We start from the raw sequence: 24,836 nt of genomic DNA, 5'->3' as shown, positions 1-24,836 counted from the left end.
CGTTCATATTTCATCTAGCTGTTTTGTAGCAATTGTTTGACCTTCAAAGGTAGAGGAAGCTGTTTTGAATTTCTGACATAATACACGTTTTTCCTCACCTGTGTTGAATCTGGGCAGATATTTTGCATTACAAAAATCTTATGGCACACCATTAAACAAAACAATTTTTTGGCATTAAGTGCAGCAAAAAAAACCTTTTGAAAATAGGTAAATGGAAAAGATAGAGCTGTGCATCTCTATGCTAGAGTGATTTATTTATTTTCTTTAGAATTTGGCTTATATTATATCAATACGTTCAAAAATTAAATACGTAAAGATAGTTTATTCGGAACTATTATGGTTTTATTATTGTGTCTGCATTGCGTGATTTCTGTTTTGGTATTTCTTCCCATAATACCAGGGTATGCGCATGTGCAAGTTGATACCCAATGGCATTACGGGAAAAAAAATCAAAAATTATTCGCCTTTAGTACATTCGAAAGTATTTGAAAATGAGTTCAAAAGGATTTAAATTTGTTTAAACTGGTGCTGTCAAAAGATTAATATTTTCTCATTAATTATTCTAAAAAAATGCATTAATCACATTTTTCAACAACTTTTTTGCGAAGCTTGAATAATATCTTGGAATTAATGAAAAATCATCAAATATGAAGAATATTTAATTCAAAGATTGTTCTAATTGCTTTCTTTGATTCTCGATTTTGGTTTGTTTGTGTGTTTGGGCTTGAGTGGATCTGAAAAGGAGGATGCGAGAGGAGGAGGGAGAGTAGAATGGGTGGGCGTGTGTGTGTATATATATATGTGTAGAGAGAGAGAGAGAGAGAGAGAGCAAGAGAGGGAGAGGCAGGGAGGGAGGTGCTGCATCAACCCAGCATGCAGCAGCAGCAGCAGGCTGTCTTTGGGGATCTATTGTTCCTTGTGTTATTGGTGCCAAACATGATTCTCTCTCTTTAAGGAGCCAAGAGCGAAAGAAGAGACGCGCAGGAGAGCAAGTGGAGTCGTCCGTCCAGCATCGAGCAGGATTACCTCTCCTTGGACAAACTGGGGTGGCCAAAAAAAGCAAAGCCTAAGAAGGCACACACACTTGAGTTCATCTTCACCTCGTGGCTTGGCTGCTTATTTTTCATCCCTCCTGACTGCATTGGGAAGTACGGTGCCTGCTGCGCAGTGGCGGTGGCCATGGGGCTGGCCAGCGGAGCTGCTGGAAAGCTGCGGGTGCTGAAAAGGGCACCCTTGCTGTGGAGGTTAGCGCTGCTCTTTCTCGCCGTCTGGGAACTGGACGCACAAGCAGTGGTGGGAATTAAACCCACGTATATTTGGCAAACAGGTATGTTTTGCGGTGGATGCGCTTCGGGTTTGGGGATGTTGCAAATGATTTGTTGACTACTGCTATATCAGTTTTTCTCAAATATTGATTGAGATTTTTTTGGGGTCATCACAAGTTGACAGAGCTGCTAAACTTAGTCGTAGTGCCAGCATTGAGCATATTTACCATGCACTTAAAGCAAACGTTCTCATCCTTTCGGAGGACCGACGTACACAAAGTTGTTTTTTTTTAGTTTTCCTTCTTGTTATTCTGCAGGCATGATGCATCATAAGCTACTGTATCCGTTGTTTTATACATCGGATGTACTGCAATCCCTCGGGTCAATGACGCTCTGCCCCACAACTGGGGGACAGCAGTGGACAATGTTTGATATCTTTTGGCTGCACCTCTCCTCCGAAGGCAGCTGGGACTTCTCATCCTCGCGCTTCTATTGGAGTCATTCATCACAGTTTGACACGTGCGCAATCGGATGACAAATATAGTTGGCATTGTGACATAAGAGTAAAACAAACAAGGTGCAGGAGTGAACGTTTTGGTTTGGGGATGAGTGCCGGTTATTAAACATGAATGGATTTTTGTTTTGAGTATAGGAGGCTGGGACTGTTGTTTTGGGTGGTGCCTTGCACCACTCATGGCTCATTCACTGGGAGAGAGGAGCACATGGTCAGAGGGACACAATACAAATACATGCACCAGTGAGCAGAATGGAAAGGAATAAAGCATGGGGGAGGAGGATGGATCCCCTAACCCATGAGGATGGGAATGCCCCTTTGGGTGCAGCTGGATCTCAGCATTCCCCTTCACATTGGTCTAATCTCTCTCTGCGTTATGCTGGATCAATGTGCTGGTTTCAGCCCCCAATAGTACCAGCTGATCAATGCTGATAGTTCCAGTAATGTAGTTCAGCCGGCATTGGATCAATATAGGCTTTGAGTGGAGTCTTGAACAAAATCCATACTTGTTAATATTGTAATATGTGAGTAAAAATGTAAAGATTGTTCTTGTCGTAGTACCTTTTGTAATGTATTTCTGGGGAAAATATTTGGATCATCATTCACTCCTGTACATATTGGAATAATAAATACCGCGAAAGAACACTTAAAAGTGTCATATTGCTTCAGGTTTCTAAGTTGCTTAAAAATACATTGACCTTTATATATCGTTGTGTGTGGAAAATTAATTATTTTTCAAAAGTTCTACTAGTGTGCGCTAGTCGTTCTTGACAGTACTGTACTGAATTGTCTTACAAGTGGGGACAAAAAGCCTAATTATAAACAATGATAAATTACCTATGGCAGTCCTAAAGATGAAGTGTGTGGCCACTATTTCGCAACGGTTCCGCGGTTCTGAATTACTTCTGTTTATCAAAAAGGCGTGGTGTAATGTGTCAATTAGGTAAAACCGTTTACAAAAAGCCAAAGCGAAATGGAATGTTTGGCAACCAGCAGGTCACTATATCCACTATAAAGACTTCATACGCGTACCCACAAATGCAGATTCAGAGATTTAGTGCTTAATTGTAAAAAGTCAGTTATAAACAAAACATATGGGTAACACTTTGTCATAAGTACACACGAGTAAGCATTAACTAATCATTTGTAAATACTGAAGTCATCATTTGTAAAGCACAGTCCCGACATGAATAATTATTTGTATATAGTTTGTAAATACTTCACAGTGTTTTCATTTGTCATTTAGATAAATGGTTTTGACGGAACATAGGTGATGCTGAGATTCACTTCACATTAAAAACTGCAAAATCATTCAGTGTGCAACTGCATACTGTAAACTGTCAGAAAAAGAAAGTATCAGGTGGCGATGACGGGTAACACTTTATAATAAGGTATTTACCAACTATATGCAAATCCTCATTCATGTCAGAAACATACTTTAGAAATGATGTCTTCAGTATTTAGAAATGCTTAGCTAATGCTTATTACTGTGTACTTATTATAAAGTGTTACCAGCATATTTATTTTTATTTTCATTTTTTACTACTATTTGTGAGACTAAAGGAAGAAAAATGCACTAATCAATAACAGTGCCATTGGAAACACCAACCGAGTAGCATTCACAAAGGTGTCCAACTCAAACAATTCACAAAACTAACAAACAAAAAGCAACCCTTGGATGCATCCTTCCGTTTCATTTAATCTTGTTTACAAGCTTCATTGTTCACACCGAATGCAAAGAAATGAGAATCCTGTCGTATTATGGGCTCTGCCTCCCTCTGAGTCGACACAGGGGAAGAGATTAAGGATACAGAAACCAGAGCAGATTGGCCAGACAAAGTTAACCTAGATATGGTATAGACATGCTTGTGTGTGTCTACTCTTGGCTTAAGCACATTGGCACTTGTCTTGGTCATTATGGTTTGGCGCATTGACAGGATCAAGTAACAGCACTCATGTGTTTTTTTTTTTTCTCTCATGTTGATCCATACTTGCATTTATTATGCATGTATTACCATATCTAGGAGATTGTGTTTCCCATTGGTACTTAAAAATATCCCTTTCGAAAACCTCCTTTGTATATTTTGTGTGTGTCACAAACGAGATACATCTGTCGCACCAGGACAATTTTGGGACGGGTTGTGTTGTGACGGCCCCTCTTGAGACTTCAGTTCTCAGCAGAGTGCAGAAGTGCCAAGGGAATGAGCTGAGGACTATATCAAATGCACAGAGGTAATATTAGCATTTAATCAATGTATTATTTGCTGACTCGCGACTCCTATGGTTGGTTTGAAACCAGCGTGAGGACAGTGTAATACATCGTTTACAACACTACACAAATAAATTTATATACGTCGCGGGTTTGTCACGTGTAATCTCTGCGTATATTGTGTTTTAGAGAGGATTAGTATGCCTTGTCTCAGTATGAAACAGAAAAACATTCAGGATTAAAGTATGATCTCATTCCTCTCGAACTTTCTCACATCTTCTTATCTCAGCCGCCGAAATGCTGAATGAATGAATCAGCATGATTTCTGAACGCAAAGAATCACACAGATGTTGGTCGTCATGGCCATTGCTTCGAGCCTCTTAGCTCAAAAGGCCAGCAGGTTAGAACCCTTGGCATGGAAATTCAGGTCAATTACAGCTGATCCCCCGATCAGGAGAGTAGAGGACATGCATAGTCGATTCAACGTTCAAATATGACTTTAAACGTGCAATATATTATGTGTATCGCAGATATGGATATTAATTGGGTCTATAACAATTCATCATCATACATCAATATTAATAATTTGCTGCCCAAATATTATGGTGGCGCAATTAAATTGCATTTATCACTAACCACATACCAACATGCAAAATATAAATCTTCAATCCATTAAAATTTGAAATCAGAATTTGTATTTGCTCTTACTTGGTGGTTCTTTAACTAACTAAATATAGCTACTGAGGCAACATCAGTCCTTCAAAGTTTACGATCTGCACAAAGTTTAAGCAATTGCTTTACTGCAAGCCAATTGTTTTTCCTTTTCCTGGCCCAAAGTGTTACATGCACATTCTTAATCTAGGATAGCGCCAGAAGTACAAACATTATTGGACACCGAAAGGTAACTTTTTGCAAATCGTTATTCTGAAATCACATAAAATAGAATAAAAAAAAAAAATTTATATATATAGGTTATTCATATACAATATTATATTATAATAATGCATTCAAATAATGGTCCCGTATGCACTATAATCGTATCAGAATAATTCAAAACAAAAACGATCTTCCCATTGAGCCTCTGTAACAGATGATCTATTACTGTCGTCATCGACAAAAACTACCTCACGGCATATGCATCTAGTTCCATATAAGTGCATTCACAATATATTCAAGTGATAATTGTCTTGTGTGTCGTTGTCATGGTTATACAAATATGACATCACAATTTTCGGTGAAACATTGTGAAGGTAAATCTCCAGTTATCTTCATTGACAAGGGTGCTGACAAGATGTTTTGGTCTGCAGGTGTGAGACAGTTGCTACCCACTGCTTCTGAGGGTGTCAAATGCAGAGAGTAGACTTTACTGCATATTTATTCTCCCTCTCTCTCTCTCTCTATTTTTTTCACGTGCATAGCAGTAACCCGTTCACTAAAAAAAAAATATGACGAGATAAATACATTTGCAGTTTCTCTCAATGGAACCATCAAGCCCAACCCAAGTCTGCCCCAGCGCAAATTTTGGTGGGAACGGTTTTGTTAGGACTTAATTTCCCTTGACACTTTTCTGTGCGCTTTCACATCACTGAATAATACACTTTCATTTTTGTAAACGTGTGCGTGACAATGATAATGTTACATTCTGAGAACAAATGTTTCGAGCTTTTCTTTGCAAGAATTTCTTTGTCTGTGCAGACTTCGGTCTTCGCAACTTGCCAATTTCTTTGCGCGTTTCTAGCTTGCACTTTCTGCAACCTCACCAAGCTAATGCACTGCACTCTACTTCAATGTACTTTTATCTGATGACAAGGAGGATGTTAAAGTGCATTATTACCTAAAGCTTTATCCACAGCCGTTAAACACACTCAACATTTTTAGTGAACACGATATACTGTGGATTTTAAATAATGAAAAAAATATCGTTGATCATTTTAATTGCGCACTTTCGATGCTGGTGCAGCACAAATCCTTGTAGATCCTGAAAAGCATCACAATGCCTGATGTTCACTCTAGAGAGGAATAATGGAGCCTATTCACACACACAGCGAAACGTATCACTGCATTGTTCTCATTTGTGACAATGTTCAGTCACTTTGTTGTTGTCCCTCTTGTCCATGTGGCACATCCCCAATCATAGGGCCTCCTCTTTGTTCTTCCTTCATTGTCCTCATTGCCTCCTCCCACATTAGCATTAAAAATACACACGTGCACACAATGCCACCCCCACTCCACCACCCTTGTGGTAAATGACCCCTCAGCTTCGAACGGAGGAGGGTCTCAGAGGTGGAAAAGAAGGCGGGGTGGTGCTTGGAGGGTGGAATGGGATATTTTGTGTGTCATCTAAAAATCTGCGAGGTAAGTGAAGGTCATTGATTTGAACCGCAACAGTGACAGAATGCTGCACTTGTAATTTTCCTGAAAGATGCCAGAAATAGGGACAGACCTATTTAAAGCTGCATAGATTAAAATCTGACATTTGATATGAGGAAAGGAAAAGATCTATGCGGCATTTTAGCCGCTTTTAGAACAACACTCGTTTTATGGGACTATTTTAGTTCAATCAACCTTGTGCTTTTTGCTTTGTCATAGAACAGTTCTGTATTTGCACTAGTCATTCTGTGCATGACAATCAATTCTTTGGCTGGTCACGACAAAATTAGTGAATGGACTACTAGGTAGCAAGCAGCAGAGGTAATGTTGATTCAGTCTGTGATATTTATAAGTTCTAAACCACAAGTGTCAAACATAATTTTATGCGGCCCACTATAGTAAATCATGTACATACTTTCTATATCTTGCTGAATACTGTATTGTACAAAAAATGTAAATTGTCTTCACTTAGTTTTGCAAGCATTTATTTAGTACCAAAAGCCTTTGAAAATAAATTAAATAGTTGACCGTTTTCCTTGACTAAATAGATTTCCATTGATTTCTGTTCAAAAATTGATTTGACACTCCCCATAAAATGAAATCCTACAATGTAGGCTGTGACAAGAATTAGTTAAACACCCGCCATACCATTTAGGGCCCTATTTTCGTCCCCAGTGCAAGTCCAGCACAAAGGTAATCACGCAAATGGAGTTTTCTTACTTTCTTTTGAAAGACAGGCGTAGGTAGAAAGGAGCATTTGCGCCGTTGTGGGAAGGAACGTAGCGACTTGATTGCAATCCAATGGAAGCGGCTCCGCTCATTTCCTTTAAATTCAGTGCACAAGAGGGACGAGGGCTACATGGCAGAATGACTCGATGGAGTCCATCCAGTAGTTATTCATGATGACACTTGGCGATGATGAACAAACTGTTAAATTGATCGTTGATATATATCCTCTCATATACGAATTCCTTCTACTACAAGTTGTTCAAAAGCAAGGCTATTTGAAACATACTGGTGAGGTAGTGTTAGAGTTCGCGCTCTAAAAATAAATAAAAAACTATAATTAAAAGTAACCCTGCTCATGGCGTACACTGCAATTCACAGAGACAATCATTTCATGCTGCAACTTTAAACTACAGCTTCAGGAGGTTTGGAGGCCCGTTTCCGTTTTTAGTATTTACAGAATTGATGTAGAGCACGTATTCCACTTTTAACACATGAATCACAAGTGATTTTCAACCCATTTTGTTTTGAACACACTTGGTGAACAACAGACAGTGCAAGAACAGCTGTGATGAGTTGTATTGAAGTATAACGGGGGTGGGTGAAATTAGCTTTTTTCCCCTCAGTTTCAAGTGCCAAATTGCAGCCATTATTCTCTGCAGGTTTGTCAGAGCTTCATCCGGCTGCTCTTCTTCTCAGTGCATGCACCGCACTAGGAGAAATATGTTTTGCAGAAAAACTCACATAGATAGATACAGTATGCATATGTTTATGAGTCAGATTCTTGAACTTTCTGCTGCTTGTTTTTAACTCAGGCATCTTTATTACTGCTGTTTTCCCATTTGGACATTTTATAACTTTTTTATAACCCTATAACGTTGACTTGAAACATGTCTCGCAAATGTCAAGACTGGCTGTGAAACCTTTCTCCGGTCATTGAGTGTATTGGTTTTGCCTCGTTACTTTCACTAAAAGGGTGAGGGGACGGGTTTTCCTAAACTATACTACAGTAACTAAGCGAGGCTAAATAATTGTGCGATATAGAAACAAGCGTTTCGAACATGTATACCTCGGAAAATATTGGATTCCAAGTACTGGTCGGACATGTGCAGCAGGCCAGAACACTGTTGTTGTGGTAAGCGTCCGTAGAATCTGTCACTCCACCTTGTTGTAACGTGTGCAGTTTTACTCTGTCACATATATCAAAGTTTTTCTGCTCACTTTGCTTTTGCCTAATAGAACTAGAAAGTAGTGTTTTTTTAAGTGTCAATGGCAGCATTTTGGTAAAAATTGACATCGGGGAGAATAAGTAAGGTCCTATAGTGTTGTTGGATTTAGTTGCCAAATATTTGCAAATTAAACCCTTAATTAACTAAATGGACTCAATGCGTGTTCGTCTTTATATTCAAGAAAGAAGATGTCAAATAAAGACTCAACAAATGAACCAAGTTTTGTTCCGATAATTTCAGTTTACTTCAGTTCAGGAAATAGTACAAGTCAGATATCTGGGCGGCTTTTCTTATCCTCACGAGGCCCTGCACCCGAAAATCACGCTTTCTATAATGTCCTCACATCCCCAGTAATGTAGGTTGAAATTGGTCGTCTTCGCTCTAATACAATCCTTCAGTGTACTTATTCTTGAAGGTTTTATGCCATTTTTTGGACAACATCAGATTTGTTGTATTAGCATTGCAATAAGGAAAGTCTTTACAGTAGAACCCTTCATGCTAAATGTCCCCGAGGGTGTAGTATTCAAAAAAAAAAAATCCAAATTGTCGCAAAATGGATGCTTCTCTTGGTCAAAACTGTGGCGTCTGCTGTTTTTGTTTGTATTTATTTCTTGCTGTCCTGGTACGTGTATCTATCTGCTAGTGACTTAAATTCACTGTTAGTAGACTAACAGTTATGCTACGTTCAGACCGTCCATGATACGCCAATTGTCTCGCCCGTGTTTCCTTATAAGAGATGGAATATTGTCAAAACTTTACTGATCCCACCAAGCTGTGAAAGACATCTGTAATGTCCTGGCACATGATTGGAAAACAAACACCAGATGTCCCTGTGTGCCCACGGTTCCTGTCGAAGTCACTTGTGTAGATTGGTGTTTCTCAAACTTTATTGAGCCAAGGCACGGATTTCACATTAGAATAAATGCCAGTACACACCACCAAACAAAAACATCCTAAAAAGGACATACACAGGTTTCTTATGTAGCCTGTCAAGTGGAATACCATTACATTTATCTGCCTGTCGCAATAAGTTGCTAGCATAGCCAGTTGGACAAAAATACATTATTTTCAGTAATCTAGTGGACCAGTTAAGTGAATTGATGATCTCGCAAGTGGGTCATTCATTTTAAGTAAATTTAAAAAGTTACTCGTAATGAAAATGTTGCTGTCGACTCTTAGCTGTAGTTAGTCTACACCAGTCATTCTCAAATAACGATGACAGTGGAGGATTGTGTGACCCCCTGAGAACACATTTTTGTTTTTGCGGTATACTATATTAAAGTGTAATTACACATCCTCGACAGTAGGTGGCAGTGGCGCTCTCATTGTCAGAGAGTGCGCTAAGTGTTGAGGGGGAGCAATATATTTTGTGATTCCTTAGTGGAACAAAAAAAAAAATTGAGAATCCCTGGTCTGCATGTGGATTTTAGATTTTTGAAGCATACGAAGTAATCAACCAACATTGAGGGGGGGGGGGGTGACTGAAATTACAACTTTAACTTTTTGTGTTGCATGGTTGAAAAGGGGTTAAAAGTTAGAATTCAGCATCCGATTATTCAAGTTAATCTTAGTTTCATGTAAAATTGGCCTCTCTTTAGTTTTCTTTGAGTTGCTCGGGAAATGAACGGATTGTTATAACAATAGTGGTAGAATACCAGGTTGTGTGGTTGGTATTATGTGGTTGAGCGATTAGTAGTCCTACTCTAGTATATAAAGCCTTGTTTTCCTCTGGCTAACTCATGTTCCCGGGAAGCTCTATGAGATCCAGTGAACGTGCAGGAGGATTGGCCTAAGCAGCATTAAGAGCTTTTCATCAAGGTGTTTCTTCCTCTTCTTGTCCTCCTCTATTAGCACTTGCCTTCAGCAAAACCACCATCCGACATATGATCTGAAAGTATAGTGTAACCAATTTAGCAGTGTCTAAGTAAGATCTCTATAAATCATTTAGAATTTAAATTGGTCGATGTGGATTACTAACGGGAAAAAATTTGAGCAACATGTATGTGAATATATATAGCAAAATCGAATTTAAGAAAAATAATTTATATTAATTCTATCACTTGAACTACACAAATCAAAGTTATTATTTGTTTTAGTTAATTAATAATAAAAGCGCTACAAGACTAAAATCAACACCATAGAACATGTATTCAGTTGCATCTTTAACTGCTGTTCCATTACGTTACACTGTTTTATTGAAAAAAATTATTTATGTTAAGTGCGTCTTATTTTTCTTCTTTTTTATAAAAACAAGGCCCAACAAAGCACATTCACTGGAAGTGAAGTGAAATCCCCACAAGACTCTTAAAAAATACGTTACCTAACTTAGTTACTTTTAGCAGAAAGTAATCAGGAACTTAACTAAGTTACTTTATTAGGGTAACTGTAGCAACATTGATCGTATCATATAATAGTCATAAATTATCTTTACCACATGACCCCATTATGATTGCATATAAAATATCATTTTGATCGTATTATATATATATATATATATATATATATATATATATATAAAACAAAACAATTGCTTACAACAAATATGGTGAGAAAAACGTCACATACAACCTCCAAAACTCTGAGAATTGCTGCACCACTTACTTCACCCCTTCGGTGTCAATGCCATTCGCACAAAGCAGCGAGACACAGGAAAAGGTTGGGAAAAGGGACACCAAAGGGGCCGCCATTCAAGCTTGGACCGATTATGCTGTAAATTAGTGATGATTGTGGATCTGGAGTGACATTTGCGGTGCATTTGATTCACACCACTGGTCAGGAAAATACAAATGGCCTGCAAGTTATGCTGAATTATTGGCACACACTTTGTTTATCACACCCCACATCAACACACAAAACACTGTTTGTTTTAATACGCACTCAGATCGTTAAGGCTGCGCTTCGGTTGTCGGCACGATTCAGCCTGGCCGTTATAACCTCTCTCCACGGAAAATGTGTTTGATCCACTTCATCAAAATACTGTAGGATTAGCTACTTTCTTGGGCTATGGGCAACCAGCAATTTTTGACCTCGGCAAGTACAAGCTGTACACTCTGCAGTTCAAACTGCGTCAGAGATACATACAATTATAAGAATGTAAATAAAATCACTCACTGAACGTTGGCATAAATCATTACAGAGCGTATAGTGCGAAGCGCTTTCCAATCCCAAAAATAGTGTCACTATGTGACGACAGTCATTGTAATGGTGCAAGGGTGAGTGACGTTTTGAATCATCTTAGTGAAAAAAAACAATTAAAAATGACTTAACCGCGGTCGCTGGAACAACTTGTTACAGTTTCCTGTCGATAAACACATTATTCTGATTACATTTTTTTAATTGGATTTATTTCATGAATTAAAAGTTGAGTGATAATACATGTACATTGGAGTGCAAGCTAAGCAGCCTAATAAAAAAAACATTGTCACAGATGGAAGAATATGGCTCATAATGTGGCTGTTAAAATGATGGGGTGTTAGCACTACAATTATGTAATTGCCCAGAATTGCAAAAGCATGGCATATACTTGCATTGTATACCCCAGGCGTGGGCAAACTACGGCCTGGGGGCCACATGCGGCCCGCTAAACGTTTTAATCCGACCCGCCGAACTTGAAAAAAATTAAATGAATGAACCTTGTTAATGTTTTATTTTCTAAATACCGTGGTGTGTCAAAAATTTTGTTGTAATGCTTTTAAAATAAATATATTTTTTTTCTCTGAGGAGGTGAGGTTACCAAAACACTCCATCGATCTGCTTCTGGTCCGGCCCCTCTGTCAAATTTTAAAACCCATTGTGGCCCGCCAATCAAAATGTTGGCCCACCCCTGGTACTATATCCTAATGTAATTGGCCTTAAAGGGGAAGTCAACACCCAAAATATTCTTTGCAATAAAAAAGTTTTATGCATCTTAACTAGTACAAACACACACACAACACATATTGCTGAGAATACACTTTGCCTGGTATTGCTGCAGGAAAGGACAACAAGAGTGTGGAAAAACGTATGAGATTTACAAGGTAGCGGTGGGGGGTGTTATAGGTAATCAGTGTGTGCGTGTGTTTGTGCGCATGTGAGTTGTGAGAGTATAATTGCGCTTGTGTACAAGAATGAGACTGTCAGTCAAGGTGTGAGCGATGAGGTGTCAGGATGAGTTATTGCAGTTGGTATCAGCTCGACTCCACGGGGTTCTCTTCCTCAACAGTCATTCTATTGTTGCTTATGGGAATGCTTACAGTATGTTTTATATAAAGGCTTCCGTTTGTTTTTATAACATCAATTAGAATTAAATGCAAAAATACATGTTATGTTTATTTACTTTGTGATCACATGCAGGAGTCATATGGAAAATTAAAAAAAATTATCATCACTGTCATAGATGTAGCATAATAATTATTTTTTTCATTATTATTGTGGTTGCTGTTGAGATTTACCCTGCTGGCAGAGATTAAAATGCAGACTAATGCAGATTTTTAAGGAATAACTGGGAAAGTGTTAACTCTGAAAACTAATACCAATAAGCCACCAAAATCAATTTGATGGCCATATTTTAGTTAGGATTTTAAAAACTGTACGACATTAAGTTTGGGGCCAACGACTTCAATAATTTACAGGCTTCCCATTTTTAATTTTTTTTAGCCAAACGCTGATTGACTATTTGTGCATATTGATGGTAGAAAATTATTTAAAGTAGCTCCAAAATGTAATCAAAATATTTGAGATCCGGTGCTGCATATTGTCTATCCTATCTATTGCCATCCAAACAAATTAAGGGCTTAAATTAACTCTTTTTCCGGTTGGTCAACTTTTTATTGGGAATTTTGATTTTCTGATACACCACTAATGAAGATTTTTATTTTCTGCCTATTTCAGTCCTTTAATTTAGAGCAGTTTTTGTCTGGACCCGCACAAGTCCACCAACACCGACACTTCAGTATTATGGCTTGCAATGTGTTTTCTCATCATATGCCGGTGTTTTGGGTAATATTTTATAAACTCTCATCTGTTTATCAATTTGACACAGTCATGATAAAAAAATAAATAAAATACAGGATTGCGTTCCTATTTTATGTATGTATTTATTTATTTTTTTTTACAAAAGAGGCAGACAATAACTTCAAAGTTGAGTATGATCGGGAAATTATAATTCATCTGCATAGACATCTCTTTCTATATGGAAGAAATGAAATAGAAGTGGTTTTACTAATATATCCGATCGGGCTTTACTTATCTTCAATTTCCATCCATCCCCCACACTCACCTCAACAAAGACATCCCTTAGTGCCACAGTACCCCATCTGCTCACTCTTCTGTAATTAGCCTAAAAAGGAGCATTTGGTGCAGAAACATAGGGTCACTTGCTCATTGTACAAAAACATCTCCCTTCTTCGATTTGATATTGTTTGCATATGATCTTTCATTTACTTGAGAAGTATCCATGAATCTGAATTTGAACCATCATATCAAGCCACCCTTTGTCATTTGAGACAATTACGAGGCTCGGGAATATTAGATGACCATTATAGTGCGACCAAGACTGCAGTAAATCGGAGTGTATGGATGGTTTCCAACCTTGGCTCAACCAGACCTTACTTAATCGATTTTCCCCACTTTACGTGATCCTTTTCTTCAGGTGTGAACGCGATCATTTTGGTGCTGACAAAATCAGTTCAGTTACGCTAAGAAAGCCATCTGACGTTGATCAGGATATTTTATTGTCAGACCAATACAGGAATAGTTATATCAGGATTTGCACCCCTGCTGGACAAGAGATCGACTGTGAAATGCACATTAACGCAGACTATGTTGGTATCTTACATTTATTCTGTCCATAGAGGTTATGAACAGAATCAGTGACAAAGGACAGCCTTGGCAGAATCCAACACTGACTTGAAACAAATCCGACTTACTGCTGGCAATGTGAAACAAAGTTTGTCACTGGACCTATCAGCCAATAACAGGGTCTCCAGTACTACATACTACCAGGGCACCCCACCACAGGAGGGACATGGTTGAACGCCTCCCACAAGTCCTCAAAGCGCATGTAGATTGGTCAGGCGAGCTCCCATCCACCAGTGTAGAAAGTGTAGAACTAGCCCACTGTTCAATGACACCGCAAGAAACCATATTGCCCATCCTGAATTTTGACTGATCCTCATGTCCAACAATCCCAGACCTCAGGAAAGCTTAGCTGTGTGATTCCCTCAACCCACCCCCAAGTTGGAACATACCTTTTGGTCCACTTTCTTAAACCTGGTATTCCATCACTTTCTCCAATGACCATACACAATTTAGCAACCAAAACAGCCAAACAATATCCAGAGCCTTGAGATGCTCCGAGCAGATCTCAACAAACCCCGGGACGGTGCAACCAAGGAGCTTTTCAAACACCTCGGAAACCTCAACCCCAGATGTAGGATAGCCCACCTCAGTTTCCAATCTCTGCTCCCTAATAGAAAGAAGCGTTGTTGGAATTTTGTCGTCAAAGTGGCTCCTCACTGACTCACAATGTCCAAAGTCAAGGTCAGCAGTTCATCAACACCATCACCACTATAAACAGTCGTATGGGTCACCGCTTCACCTTGCCGAGACATCCGATGGTGGTCCGGAATTTATTTGTAGCCATCCAGAAGTCGTTCTCCATGATCACACCACAATCCACCCAAGTTATTGCCTCAGTGCCCGCCAAAGCAGGACCTGAATCCCAAAAAGGCCTGAAAGAACCCCCTTTCAGACACCTCAGGCAAGCAAACCAACCATTCCAAACTATTTAACCCTTATTGGCCCTCTCTATTAAGATAGATCACATACTGCAGGCAATACTACAGTTATACGTTGACCTGATTTTTACCAGGACTTGAGTTAACTAGCAACAACCTGTGACTTAACTTGATTTGGCTTGCCCAGGGAAAATGACTTGGGACCTATTTGCGACGTAAAAATAAAAAAATCCAACCTGATACTAGAAAATTGCATGAGTGTGACTTGATCCAAACGCTGCTTGTTACATATTCTTTATTATGAAGTGTTTTGATTTATTTGGAATCACTACAATGTTTGACAAATCAGGGCCATGGGGTTATACAAGAGAAAGCTGAATCAGTGAAGCATCCACACACATCATTAGATTTCACATACAATCATAAAGAACACTTCTATTGTGTGTGTGCGCTTGTGTGTGCGATCACACTTCCCCCACATTTCAGCATGTAGCTTCTAATGAAGAACACAGGACTGTCTGAGTAAGTCAAATCGCGTTAATTTTGCATTATAAAACATAAGCATGCAACCTCTCTTCCACAAAGGACTGTCTTTAGTCAAATGATTCGCAGACATATCTCGGGTGATAGCAACACCACACGGCATATAGCATTTCATTAGTGTTCCTATGCATGCGCCATCCAGGAACAACACAGTCTCATCCCAGCATTGAATAATTCATCAGTTACAGTTTGCTGCCAGACATTGATTCGAGCGAGAGACAATTTAGAGCGGGCCGGTACAGGGAGTGAGAATTGGTAGAAATACTCCAGCAATAATGTTTTCATTTCTGTCACATTCCACTCTCAGTGGTGCTCTCCAGTGAGAGAGATATCATCAGCGACATTGATTTGCAACAAAAAACACCCTCCTCGCTGCTTTTCATTGCGGTTCGCGGTTTCATAATAGAGTTTTGGACAAGAAGCAGTCATCTTGCACAAGGGGGTTATATGTACGGTATGTTGTGATGTAAAATGGATGCATTATGTGACGCAAATGACACTTTTTCCCAACAATAAGATAATGCATGATGCTATAATCACCAGCAGAAGACGATTGGATTTGACAACTGCAGTCAAATGGGTTCTGATCCACCGAGCAAAAGCTTTAAGGCATGAATTTGAGTGTGTGCGTGTGTGACGAAAAGTTTAAAATTGCACTCAACCTCTTGATCCTAAAACTGCTCATGATACTAATGCACTTTCTAATCGGACTGGTTCCATTCCCGTGCTCCAACATTTACCTTCATGTTTATCCAAATGTGTCCCTTGGTTTAGTTCATTGCAATGATAGCCTGAATTACAAATATTAGGTCGTCATAAAAATGTGACAAGAAGGTATAAAGAAAATTGTATAGAGGACGAGGCTATTAATATTTATTTCAAAGATCAGCATTCGAGGCAGCGTTCCAATTATCTGTTCAATCCCAGATAATGGCTGATCCTGTTCTTATCTTGTAGAAAGCTTTAATGAGATCCTCTCGCTGTGCAAATACAGTAACAACTAAGTACTAACTTAAAATGACCACCGCTTCCTCTTCAGGATCTTCTTTAACCACAATGACACTCGTTTATTTTCTCCTCTGAGTTTTATGTTTCTGTTTTCACACAAGTTATACAAAAATGTCCAAAAAATATATAATGAAGTGAAGAAAGCCTACACGGCCAAAATATATCAACATAAGCAAAGTGCACCCAGTTAAGAATCTGTTCCGATTTTTTGGTAATTTCAATTAAATATAATGCAGTTCATTTCTTATATATAGTTTAATTATATTGTAATTTTAGTTTATTTGTTAGAATCCTCAAGTACCGAAGAGCAAGACATAACTGAACGTCATTCCCTGTTTTACGCTCTAGGTCATTTAGCGTAAAAGGGCCGATTACAATCAACCATTTACAATCACATTTATGCCTTCTGACAATTTGGAGTATTCAATTCATCTAAGAAGCATTTTTTTGGCACGTGGAAAGAAACCAGAGTACGTACTCAAAAACATCCTGCAGACTCCGCAGTGTTGTATGTTTGGACCTAGATGTGGCCTCAAGATTTCTAAATCTTAGTGTGCCATAAGGTGCATAGTGTGTACTGTAAATAAAGAGAAGTTGTCAATGAGTGATGTTGACTCCCTCAACTACCCTTTCCATCCTCTTCCTGTCCTTTGTCTCATATCGCATCACTTCCAGTGACATTCAGCCTGGACCACCCTCATACCAACCCCCGCCATGTCAACCTTTGTCAGCCCTCGGGTTTCCCTTTTCCATGTGTAAAAAAAAAAATCCCTTCTTTATTATTGCTCATATTTAAAAAAAAAAAAAACATTATAACATGAGTCTTCACTCTTGAGTCTCAGCTCAAGAGGTCCGGCACTTTGACTCTCATTGCAAGGCTGCATTTATGCAATCTGGTTCTTCAAGAGGAAGAAAATGTAATATATAGCAATTTTTTAATTTCACCTCGAAGATTAAATTAAATGAAAATTGAATTGAAAATCTTCATCTTCTATTGCAGGAAAATACACATATACCATTAGTCTGCTTGCATTTGTTCAAAAAAAGGAACCTCTGAGGTATTCTCTGATTGACAATATCGCAGATGCACTAGCACCATCCTCCCTGGCTCCATAAGTCCCCCCCCCACACCCCCACACCCCCGCACCCCCGCACACCCACCCACTCATTTTCTAGTTTCACCAGTCAATCCGAGGCATCCGCCCGTCAATTATACCCCTCCCCTACTGTTCTGGTTAAAGCTTACCTTCCGTCTTTGGACACCTTGATCACACACAAATCCTTCAACTCTGGAAATATTCAGATATCTCTCCAAATTGCAGCTATTAGCCCAATACAGAAAAATAAAAGCTGCAGAGTCGAATAATTTCAATAACGTTGACCTAAATTGTTATTGTCCATTTTTATTATAATAATATGTTCTTGTGTTTGTGGAATATGGATTAAGCAGAAAGATTCAGCCGTTTGTATATATATATATATATCTTTCAGAAATCCTTGAAATAACCATCCCCCCAGCTCCATTGTCACCTCACCTCCAAAAATCAATGTGAAAAATTCCAGGCTTGCTTCCACACTCTTCATACCATCAGAACAGCTCTCATAAAAATCCCGACTTCCACTTGGCAGCTGACTCTTTAAGCCTGCAAGCCAAACACGGTTTTTCATGTGCGATGCATTTGATGTGAATCTTTTCAAGAACTGATAAAACCCGTCTTTGTCAGGTGTGAAATATAAGAAGTCAATCATTACTATCTCAAGAACACACTCTTTTATTTAAAAAGGACAACAAAAGACAATCACAAAAGTTGTGATTGACAAAACGCTCAAATCTTATGTTGTTGATTTCACAGCCAATTTTATTTATTTTGTTTCGTGTGTGTCAACTGCCGGTCAGGCAATGTCTTTAAATAAACCACTCTACATTAGTCCAGTTGTGGAGCCGTAGTTACCCAGTATGAATTGCGGAGTGGCAGCCTACAACTATCTCCATATTTGCATAAAAAAATGTGAGTAGTAGTACAAAGTAGGCTGAAAAAAAAGTTCCACTAAACTATAGATTGTTTCATTACTTGCCAACTTTGATAACCAACGAGCATTTTTTTTCATGCCCAATTGAATTATCAATCAATTAATTAAAAAAATTCGACACAATTCAAAGAAATGGTTGTCATATTTGGACTCAGCAGCTCAGAAATCATTCAAATATATTTGGCACGCCCAATAAAATGTTGTCCAGCGTAATAAAGGATCAGTGCACCGTATTATACACAAGTATTGAGAAAAAAAACGGCAAAAGGATGCTGAAATTGTAATTGTGTCAGGTTGTGGTGAAGGTTGAAGAACAAAAAAGCACGGAAGCAAGGCAGGGGAAACTTAAGGAGTATTTAATTAAAACACACAAAAGTACAAAACAACTGGAAGTGTTTCACTCTGTTCTGTTTTCTCATACAGAGTGGACGATTAAAGCATTGACTCGCTTACTTCTCTTTTATTAACTTCTTAACTTTTGCAGTACAGTACGTTACTTCAGTCTGTTGACATAGGGAAAACGTCACTTCCTCTTTCTCCCGTGCGTCACTGTTATCCGCCCCTTAAGCAACATAACATGACTAACAATAATATTGTTACAGGAAGCACCAAAACGCAATAAAGCGAGACATGACATTAAAATGGATGTCTGACAAGGACAGCCAACAAAGGCAATGCATCAACAAGAACAGGGAACTAAATACAAACAAATTGACGAGACAACGAGGATCACCTGGACAAGACACAAAGGCTTGCAAGGACTTGATTGGTTAACACTGGGGCTTGGGAAGACGCGGGTGTACACGGTGAACATGACCAGACAAACCCAACACAAGAAAAAAAACATGAAACTAAATACGAAACAAAAAACCACAAATACAGAACATGAAAAATTGAGGTCAGTTGTGTTCAATACATAAGGGCAATGATATCAGCAGAGGCTACTTTATTACTGGTGATATTGGGAGAGAAATAATGTAAGGCACACTCGAGTCTTGTTTATTGTGCAAGTTGTCTGCTTCCTGATCTCAGATTTTATTGGTTTTTTTTTTTTTTTTGTTAAAGGCTTGTTGATCACACTTAAATCAATCATAACAAATTTTATTATCGCAAAAGGATTACACAAGTAGTAAATGCAAAATGCAGATTCTAGATGATATTTTTTGAAAAATAAATTCTAAACCTTTCTGTCCCTATGTTAGAAAGTAATTACCACATACACATACATACATATTTATATACTTAAAGTATTTTTAGTTTAACCGTGATAGTGACAGCCTCTGGAAAATGCTCCATTTGAGATGGCAGCTGTGTCTCATGTCCATTGCAGTTTGTGGCTCCTACTATTGATCTGCATTCATTTTGACCTTCTGCTTGAAGCCACAGGCTGATTCAGCCTACTGGTTCTGTTGACATTTTCACTATAACTCAGTTTTATTGAGTGAAGCCATAGAACTCCAATATAGCTGCTGACTTCTTACCGTGAATACAATGAATTGCTCATCTGGTTGCAGGTCCATGACTATTGCTTTAAATGTCATTAACACAACAGAACTGTCAAGATGGTTGCCTGGCAATTCATCTATTGTATTCAGGTCACGAATCTATGTCTAGATGGCTGAGAGAATGCTTGAATAAAAAATATTTGGCTTGTTTCCTCAGCAAAGAAGAAAGCATCAAATTAAGTGATAAATAGAACACAATGCAAAGTCATAGACACATTTTATGTTATTATATAAATGGAATGACAATATGGATTGTATTCTATCCACTCAATCCAACACCAAAAAAATATGAACATTTTATCAGTGTGCGTTGCAACAAAAGGACCCGGCGTAATTATTCTCTATGTAAGCAATTCCTCACATCATTAGATTCCTTGCTGCTTTTGCACTGATTAATTTATTCATCTCTGTGCATATGCTACTCTTCCTAACAAAGGCTTTGTGCTGAAATGTTGTGCTGATACATTACCATTAATAGTATTCTCATAAAACCGTGAAAAAAGGCATTAAAATATTGAAAGGGACTGATTTGGTCGTAATGGCGCAAGAGCAACATTCATACACTCGGAAGCTCAAAAATGCTGCCATCATCCAATCGTTTGAAGGAACATTATAAAAAAAAAAAAGACATCAATGATAGTTGACTGAGACAAACCTACTTGTTCTCTTTTAACAGAATAGCTAATTATTTTATAGCAATTAAAACGTTGATTTTCCAGACTATTCTCCCATGAAAGCCAACCGTGATATTTCTGACATTTTCTGTCCTCCTTCAGGTTCATGGGGTCGATGCATGGGCAGTGAGTGTGGCCCAGGAGGTAGCCAAAGCAGAGCGGTATGGTGCGCTCACTCCGAAGGTTGGACCACTCTACAAACAAACTGTGACCAGGCTGAACGGCCGAACAACCAACAAAGCTGCTTTCGAGTCTGTGACTGGCACAAAGACCAATATGACTGGCAACTGGGTGCGTGGAACCAATGCGTTCCTGTGTCAATGCGCAGCGCAGGGGTGCAACGGCCCACTGTGTGCACTCGGGGAGAGGAGGGGATACAAACCCGTGAGGTGGGTTGTGTCCAGAAAGTGAATGGAGAGCCAGCAGAAGATGCAATCTGTGAATACTTTGAACCCAAGCCCCGTCTCGAGCAGGCCTGTCTCATCCCTTGTCCTCAAGATTGTGTGTTGTCGGAGTTCAGTCCGTGGACACCCTGTTCTAAGACTTGTGGGATGGGCTTGCAGAACAGAATTCGCATCGTTCTTGCACCGCCATTATTTGACGGGGCAGCCTGTTTAAACCTGACAGAGTTTCAAACATGCCAACCGGGACCGTGCGAGGGCGAGGAGAGCCTATACAGTCTGCGGGTTGGATCATGGGGTCCCTGCTCTGTGCCAATCTCAAGACAGGCCAGACAAGCTACCAAACCAACTGGTGAGACAGAAACACCTTCAAAAGAAAGTGATAAACCACCCAAAAATGAGGGAAAAAAACAATCCAGAAGAGTGAACAAACAGAGCCGAGAGGGTGACAAACAGTCCAAAGAGGAGGACACGAGGTCCATCCAGGGTGATGAACTTCCCAGAGACGGTGACAAACCACAAAAATCCAACAGGAAATTAGGCAAGGTGAACAGAAAACCTGACAGATCATCCCATCAGGCAGACCGGCCCAAACGACAGAGAAAGGCTAAAAACAAAGAAAAACGAGAGAAAATCAGAGAGAAAGTCAGAGAAAGGCTGAGGGAAAGAAAAAAGTTAAAGGATCCCGAGACCCAAGAACTCATCAAAAAGAAACGTAACAGGAATCGTCAGAACCGCCCTGGAGGAAAGTTCTGGGATTTGCAAATTGGCTCCCAGACAAGAGAAGTCACCTGTGTGCACAAGAGCGGGAGTGTTGAAGGTCTCAGGTAAGAGTTTTATCCTACAGTATATTATATAATTTATTCTATAATGACAAAATTTAATGCTGATTCTTTTTAGAACGTGGGATATTGTACTGTGTATTGTTTCATCATCCCTTTCCTCGTTTATTATCCTTTGCCTCGCTTTCTCTGCTGTCTCAACCTAATCCATACAGGCAATTGACTGCGGGTTCTCTTTGACCTTCTAGCTAGAGGGAATTTATTCATATTTGGGCCAAAGTTCTTTGGTTTGGTTAAATGTGTGAGTCCTCTGGGCTATATGTAACGTAGCTTTCGAGAAAATGTGTTGTGAATTGGCGATATACATCTAAATTGGATCAAATCAAATTACATAAGGATTGTAATTACCACGGATGTAATCCATCTATTAATGATGTGTTAATGTAGTTTGAGACATTAGCCATTGTGCAAGCTTCAAGATCCAAACAGGCATCCATCTTGTTAATTGGATTGTGCTTGACCATAGATGGCTTTAGGCTAAAGGCGAGGTGAATCTTGGACGGGTCACTAGCCAATCACAGGGTACGCTTTAACAACCATTCACAGTCACATCTAGGCCAATTGCAAGCAGGGGTCATATTTTTGTAAAAAAAAATAAATTCCTGTTTTATTTCATTATCGTAATTTTCTGAGACTCCCACCTACCTGGGCATAATTAGCCCGTACAGACTTAAAAAAAAATAAAGAAAACTAAATCACAAAAAAATACTCTGTACTAGTACGGTCCCCTGATTTGCTGGTACTCATTATAATCATGGTTGTATTTACTCAAGTGTCAAACTCTCAAATAGGCTTTGTCTAATAGCCAGCTGATACTTCCGCCTAGAAAAGCAGTTGTGTAGGTTGAGGCTTAACCGTTGAGCCTAGTTTAGCTGCCTTTAGTAATGAGGTATCTCACATTACAAATTGACGCGTTTCTGTTGTCTCGTAATCTAAAATGCTAAATCCGGTGCCATGTTACGTCCAACACACTGTAGAAATAGATGTGATATAATAGTGTAATAAACTGCGTTGTGTTTTATTGTTGTCGGTTGCTATTGAGGTATTTTAATGAGAATTCATGTTATGGTACCCACCTTAAATGTTTCTATTTCTGTGTTCTTGAACGCATCACTTGATTGCGTGGGTTGGAACCAGAGGAAGGACAGCAGTGGATCAAGCAAACAAAAGTGTGTGTGCTCGTCATGATTAATCAGGATTTTTTGGTTGGCTACGTAATGTAATAAGTAATCGAACCAAAAGAACAATGGTTTTCCCTTTTTTCACACTCACCGTCTAGCTTTTTCTAAACATTTTACAAAATCGGCAGTCAGTGACAAGGAGCCTGTGCCAAGTATTTATTAAGTTTATTGTACTACATATTAAAGACATGCCATGAATTGTATTTTAATTCTTGTTTAAAATAAATATTCTTCAGATTATCTCATTCACTCCCATTGACGGATATAGACGCCCAAAAGTATATTTATTTTACCTGGACTAGCTTTGAATCTGATTTTACTTCTGCATACACTAGACATCCTTTAATGTCCATCCAAAGATAAACTTACAGTAGTATTTTTTTTTCTTTCTATCTCCAGTGAGTTGAATATCCACACAGTCTTTGTTAGGAGGTGAAATGGCCTCGTTCTGTCTGTCAGGACTTGTTCAGCTTTAATAGAGGCCACTGAGCAATAAAAATTGCTCCCTTAGAAAATCAAGACATACAATGCATTTTCCTTATTAACAAAAAAGACAAGGTCAGAAGACAACATTCATCGTCCAATTAAAACGCTTGTCGGAGTCCAGTGTCAAAATGTTGTAATGATCAGGTTACAGACTCAGATAATTATACATCGTGTTATATTCATCCCAAAAAACGGACTTGTATCACAATTGTCTGATTTATCGAAAAGAAAATAAGAAAATATTTACTTACATTTATTTAACAAATATTTATTTACATTTACACATCCCAAAATCAAAATTAAAAGTAATAATAATAGCCAGGCAAGGGTAACTTAAAGGGAATTTAATTAACAAAATAATAGGGCAAACAAGGTACAGTGGAACCTCGGTTTTCGAATGACTCACAGTTCGAACAAATCGGAGTCCGAGCAAAAAATTCAAGAAATTTTTGCTTCGTAGTTCGAACAAAAATCGGAGTTTGAACGCCTTTCAATAATGTGAAAGCAAATGCCTAATCAGAATCAGAAATCCCTTTGTCATTGTACTCAAGTGTGCAACGAGATTAGAGAGCTCCCCTCTGTCACGATCCGTCTGCGGCGTCTCCAGCAAGTGGGCGTGGCCCGGCGGCTCCGCTCCGGGAAGCGGCCACGAGCGAGACGCGCTCCCGATCGCCACAGCTGAATGTCATTAAGACATTAATCATTGGACTGTTGAATTTGTGGCGTGAGCCGTTCTTTATTGAAGTGCGCAACAGCCAGCAACATAACAGCAGCGCAGAGAAACCGGAAGTAAACAGAGTCTTCTTCGCGATACACAAAGTCACAGCATTAAGCAACAGCACCACCCATTGACAAATTACCGTACTACAACACTCCCACTTAATTTTACAATGGTATCTCAAGGTTTTAAACCATTTTACAGAGCTGTGCTCCCTTTTTCAAAAAAATGTCAAGACAGGCAAACCAAAAGCACATTTCTCTTTTACAGTGAACTTCAGGAACTCTTTTTCACATTTCTTCAGGAACTCTTTTTTCACGTTTCACACATTTTAACCAATTCAACTGTCAGACACCAACATATATTTAGACTGGAAATAGTCCAATTTCCCGTAGTGGTATCGAATGTCAATGTGTTT

At 38.9% G+C, this 24,836-nt stretch overlaps 1 protein-coding gene across 1 annotated transcript in view; it reads left to right on the top strand.

Annotated features, from left to right (window-relative positions):
• The first annotated feature begins 1,154 nt into the window (after positions 1 to 1,154).
• LOC148321116 (thrombospondin type-1 domain-containing protein 7A-like) overlaps positions 1,155 to 24,836 on the top strand; it is a 70,450-nt gene continuing 46,768 nt past the window's right edge. Inside the window, exons 1-2 of the mRNA XM_088318907.1 lie at positions 1,155 to 1,327; positions 20,893 to 22,018. Coding sequence (XP_088175033.1) covers positions 1,180 to 1,327; positions 20,893 to 22,018 — 1,274 coding nt within the window. The 5' untranslated portion in view covers positions 1,155 to 1,179. The remainder of the gene's footprint in view (positions 1,328 to 20,892; positions 22,019 to 24,836) is intronic.

Source organism: Idiotropiscis lumnitzeri, chromosome 16 (genome assembly GCF_059441095.1).
Source record: "Idiotropiscis lumnitzeri isolate Australia: NSW breed Sydney's pygmy pipehorse chromosome 16, RoL_Ilum_1.0, whole genome shotgun sequence".
NCBI lineage: Eukaryota > Metazoa > Chordata > Actinopteri > Syngnathiformes > Syngnathidae > Idiotropiscis > Idiotropiscis lumnitzeri.
Note: the sequence above shows the minus strand (reverse complement) of the source record. Positions and strands in the feature narration are given on the sequence as shown.